The sequence below is a fragment of the Sinocyclocheilus anshuiensis genome, unplaced genomic scaffold (assembly GCF_001515605.1).
Source record: "Sinocyclocheilus anshuiensis isolate Anshui unplaced genomic scaffold, SAMN03320099.WGS_v1.1 scaffold2677, whole genome shotgun sequence".
In the NCBI taxonomy this organism is placed as follows: Eukaryota; Metazoa; Chordata; class Actinopteri; order Cypriniformes; family Cyprinidae; genus Sinocyclocheilus; species Sinocyclocheilus anshuiensis.
This window is the reverse complement of record NW_015552861.1, coordinates 28379-32503: the sequence shown is the minus strand read 5'-3', so window position 1 is coordinate 32503 and position 4125 is coordinate 28379. Positions and strand designations below refer to the sequence as shown.

General features: G+C 41.5%; 1 protein-coding gene across 4 annotated transcripts in view; it reads left to right on the top strand.

The window, feature by feature from the left end:
• The window catches only part of snx16 (sorting nexin 16), a 4943-nt gene extending 2211 nt beyond the window's left edge, over positions 1-2732 (top strand). For all 4 annotated transcript variants that reach the window (XM_016459946.1, XM_016459944.1, XM_016459945.1 and 1 more), the window contains exons 4-8: positions 123-271; positions 368-437; positions 776-912; positions 1084-1200; positions 2320-2732. In XM_016459946.1, the coding sequence (XP_016315432.1) occupies positions 123-271; positions 368-437; positions 776-912; positions 1084-1200; positions 2320-2389 (543 nt within the window). In that variant the 3' untranslated portion in view covers positions 2390-2732. The remainder of the gene's footprint in view (positions 1-122; positions 272-367; positions 438-775; positions 913-1083; positions 1201-2319) is intronic.
• The last annotated feature ends 1393 nt before the right edge of the window (positions 2733-4125 follow it).

Here is a 4125-nt window from a genome sequence, read left to right as displayed (position 1 = left end):
TGTGCGTGTGTGTGTGAGTGTGTTTGTGTGTGTGTGTTAGAGTGTGTGTGTGTGTGTGTGTGTGTTAGAGTGTGTTTAGCAGCAGTTCCAGTGCTCAGCTGATGTTGTCTCTCTGTCTGCAGCTGAAGGAGATGTTTCCGGGGTTCAGACTGTCTCTTCCTCCGAAGCGCTGGTTCAAAGACAACTATGAGACGGAGTTCTTGGAGGACAGACAGCTGGGCCTGCAGGCCTTCCTCCAGAACCTCGTGGCACACAAAGACATCGCCAACTGGTGAGCGCAGGATTCACTGCTCAGTCTAGCATTTGTAATGCTTTAATTGACTAAGCTGACTAAAGTATGTGTGTGATGGATCGTATTGTTCCTCAGTGTGGCGGTTCGGGAGTTCTTGTGTCTGGATGATCCTCCCGGCCCGTTTGACAGTCTGGAGGAGAGTCGGGTGAGTCGTCAGCTTGTGAAATATGAACACCAAATATTAAACTGCACTTTCTGAGATCATAAGGGAGATGCACATCACAGAAGACACTGTTAGCAATGTTTGATGCAACTGGTGCTAAAGTAGGTTTCATGACCCTTTAACTCATCTTACTGATTACCCACAATCCTTTAATGTGGGGTCAAATGTCTCTAAACCCGGCCAATGACTGTAATAAAGCTGGCATTAGGGATAGATGTAGAAAATAAAAATTTTAAGACAGAGTTAATAAAAGTGCAAATGAGGATTTTAAAAGCAGCACAGGACTCGAGAAACGAGAGTTATGTCTGTCTGTCCATCAGGCGTTCTGTGAAACTCTGGAGGAGTGTAACTACAGGCTTCAGAAGGAACTTCTTGATAAACAGCGAGAGATAAACTGCTTAAAGAAAACACTGGACGAGAAAGAGCGCCACATTCAGATGCTGGAAGGACGAATCAAGTAAATCTAGAACATTTCACAGACTCACAGAATCAGTGCACTTATAAGAACAGCAGCGTTACAGCAGACAGACTGACTGTGTGTGTGTGTGTGTGTGTGTGTCTGTCTGTCTGTGTGACTGACTGTCTGTCTCTCACTGTGTGTGTGTGTGTGTGTGTGTGTGTGTGTCAGCGGGGACGTTCTCACTCCAGACAGTCCGTGTTGTGCGTCCGGAGCGGGCAGCAACTGTAGTCTGGACGTGGAGTCTTCTGCTGCGGAGGCCGATCAGGAGCTGCAGGATGAAAGCCAGTGAGTTCTCTAGAGCTTGTCTGTGCAAAATTTGAGAGAACTTTGTATTTTGGACTTTTTTTGTTTTATTTTAATGATAAAGTCAAAAAATATCAGCATGCAATTAAATGCATGTTATTGGTCTGACTGTGAATGATTAATTCATGTATTTGTTTAATAATGTCATAACGTCCAGTGACGTGTCAGGATTCTCCAATCATATAGTGCTCTTAAACTCTGCCCCTCAAGCTCATCTGCATACAGAGCCACGCCCACAAATCAACAACTGATGCATAGAACCAATCCCTGCATTACATCTTTTTCTTTTTTGATAATCTGTCAGAATACAGAAGAAAAGATTTGTTGCTACCTCTGATGCAGATGCACTGATATCTGTGTGTGTGTGTCCATGTGATCTGTTTTCTGGGCTCGTGTTTAATGGCAGCCAAAGAGTGACATTTAGCCCCGACACGAACACGCCACACGCCAGGAAGCAGAATCACTCGACGATCAGCGGCACACTGAGACTGAGACCCGCCACTGCTGGAACAACATCTCTCTCTGTTCTCAGGGGCACGTCTATGTTTTAATTTTGTTTTTGAGGTATAATCGAGTGAGACTGGTGTTGGTCTCTGATGGGCTTTTTCAAGTGTCATCAGCTCAGATGGTGATCACGTCTGCTTCCTGCACTCTGCGTTCATGCAGCTCGTCATAATCGTGCAGTGCTCGTGTGAGGTGAAACACTGCGAGCGTGAGTTTTTAGTTCAGTTTTCTGCTTCACTGAAAGCCATATTTAGATCACAGCCATGGCCTGTCGCTCCTGCCTGCGGTCGGTCTGTAGCAGGACACATCGTGCACTTTACGCTCCTGAAGGATTATGGGATAGATGCTTCTACACTGCTTGATGAAATCATGTCGAACACCACGTTAAAGCTTCGTTCGAAGCCGTGTGCCTTCTCACAGAGTTTCACTGATGACACGGTGCCTTGTGTCTTTTCCCAGAGTTTTATGTATTTAAATGATGTACATATTAAAATGTGCTTTCCGTTGGTTTTGCCTGGGTTCTGTTTGCTTCTGGGATGTTTCAGAATGTGTCTCCGTGTGTTTTGTGCTTGATTAATTGATCGTGTTTTTACTCAGACAAAGGACTGGAGAAGGGATACGGGAAGAAGATGAAGTGACGCGGCGCTGCTCTCGCCATCGACTGTGATTTAAACTCCATTGAACTCTACTTTCTTCACGTTTACAGCAATATCACGAACGTTTGTTTCTGTCCTGTTTGTCTCAGTTGCTTCTGATCATCCGTCTCCAGTTCATGCTTCTTGAGTTGATGGCTCTGACAACAACAGTTATGTAAATATAGCACTGATGTTCAGAGGATCGTGGATGGACTGAGAAATATTTTCGGTGGTGGATTTTCCAATGTTATGATCATTAGAAATGTATTTAATAAAAGAGGCTTCTTTGTGTCAGCTGATGTGAGTCTGAATCAGTGTTGGGGAGTAACTAGTTAGATGTAATGGAATTATGTAATTTAATTACAAAATAAATGCAACTCAAATCTGTTACAGTTACTGGAAAAAATGTAATTAAATTACAGTTACTTATGAAAATGATTAGATTACAAGATTACAAAGGGGGTTACATCTCAATATTTTCACACACATAGAGATTTAGTTGATTTCTTTTCCAAATTGCATTGACTGCTTTAAAATATGAGACCCCAGTATTTCAGGAGTTTAGGACACGTGCTTATTTGATAACTGTTTTATTTGGGTTTGTGTATATGCTTTATTTTCTAAGATGAACTGTTTTTTCCCAAAGCATTGTTAGATGCCAGTGTCATAGCTGTGCAAAGATTTGATTTCAAAAACGGTATCATAGCTATTAAACTATATCTTAAGATGTTAAACTGTGCTAAGCTGTGCTTTGAAATTAAATAATTATAATCTTAATTCAGGTGAAGAAGGATTCTGAAAGTCTGACAGAAATCAGTGTTGAGTTCTACTGTAAGGTTAATGATTGTTTCAAAATGATTAACAGTTGAAAACATTTGAAATTTAGAAAAGTAATCAAATGTAATCAGTTACATTACTTTAATAAAGTAATTAAAATTGTTACACTATTTATTACATTTTAAATAAGGTAACCTGTAATCTGTAACCTATTACATTTCCAAAGAACCCTTCCCAACACTGGTCTGTATGTAGTTGATGGATAGAGTGACGTTAATCTTGTACCTCACTGTCACTTTCTGTTGGAAGATCTGAGCCCTGGGCTTCAAATAAACATTTCATTAAATTTCACAATAAACCTACATTATCAATACTTAGGAAATGCTGCAATGTTTAACGGAGTCGCTTTTGTCACTTACAAACTGCTGAATATGCAGATGTGTGTTTCTGAATGTGAATGTGTGTATTGATGACTGTGTGTGTGTGACTGTGTGTCTCAGTGTGTGTGTGTGTGAGAGAGAGTGTGTGTGTGTGTGTGTGTGTGTGTGTGTGTGTGTGTGTGTTTGTGAGAGAGTGTGTCTCAGTGTGTCAGTGTGTGTGTGTGTGAGTGTGTCAAGTCAAGTCAAGTTTATTTGTACGGCGCTTTTCACGATACAAATCATTGCAAAGCAACTTTACAGCAAATTAAGTTTCTACAATATTTAGTGGTAGCTTATCAGTGGTGACTGTCAGTTAATGTACATATGGCAGAAATGTACGGAAAAATCAATTTAAGACGTAATAAAACGTGTGTGTGTGAGTGTGTGTGTGTGTGTGTGTGTGTGTGACTGTCTCAGTGTGAGTGTGTGTATGTGTGTGACTGTGTCTCAGTGTGTGTGTGTGTGTGTGTCAGTGTGTGAGTGTGTGAGTGCGAGTGTGCAAGTGTGAGTGCGAGTGAGTGTGAGTGTGCGAGTGTGAGTGTGAGTGTGTGTGTGTGTGTGTGTGTGTGTGT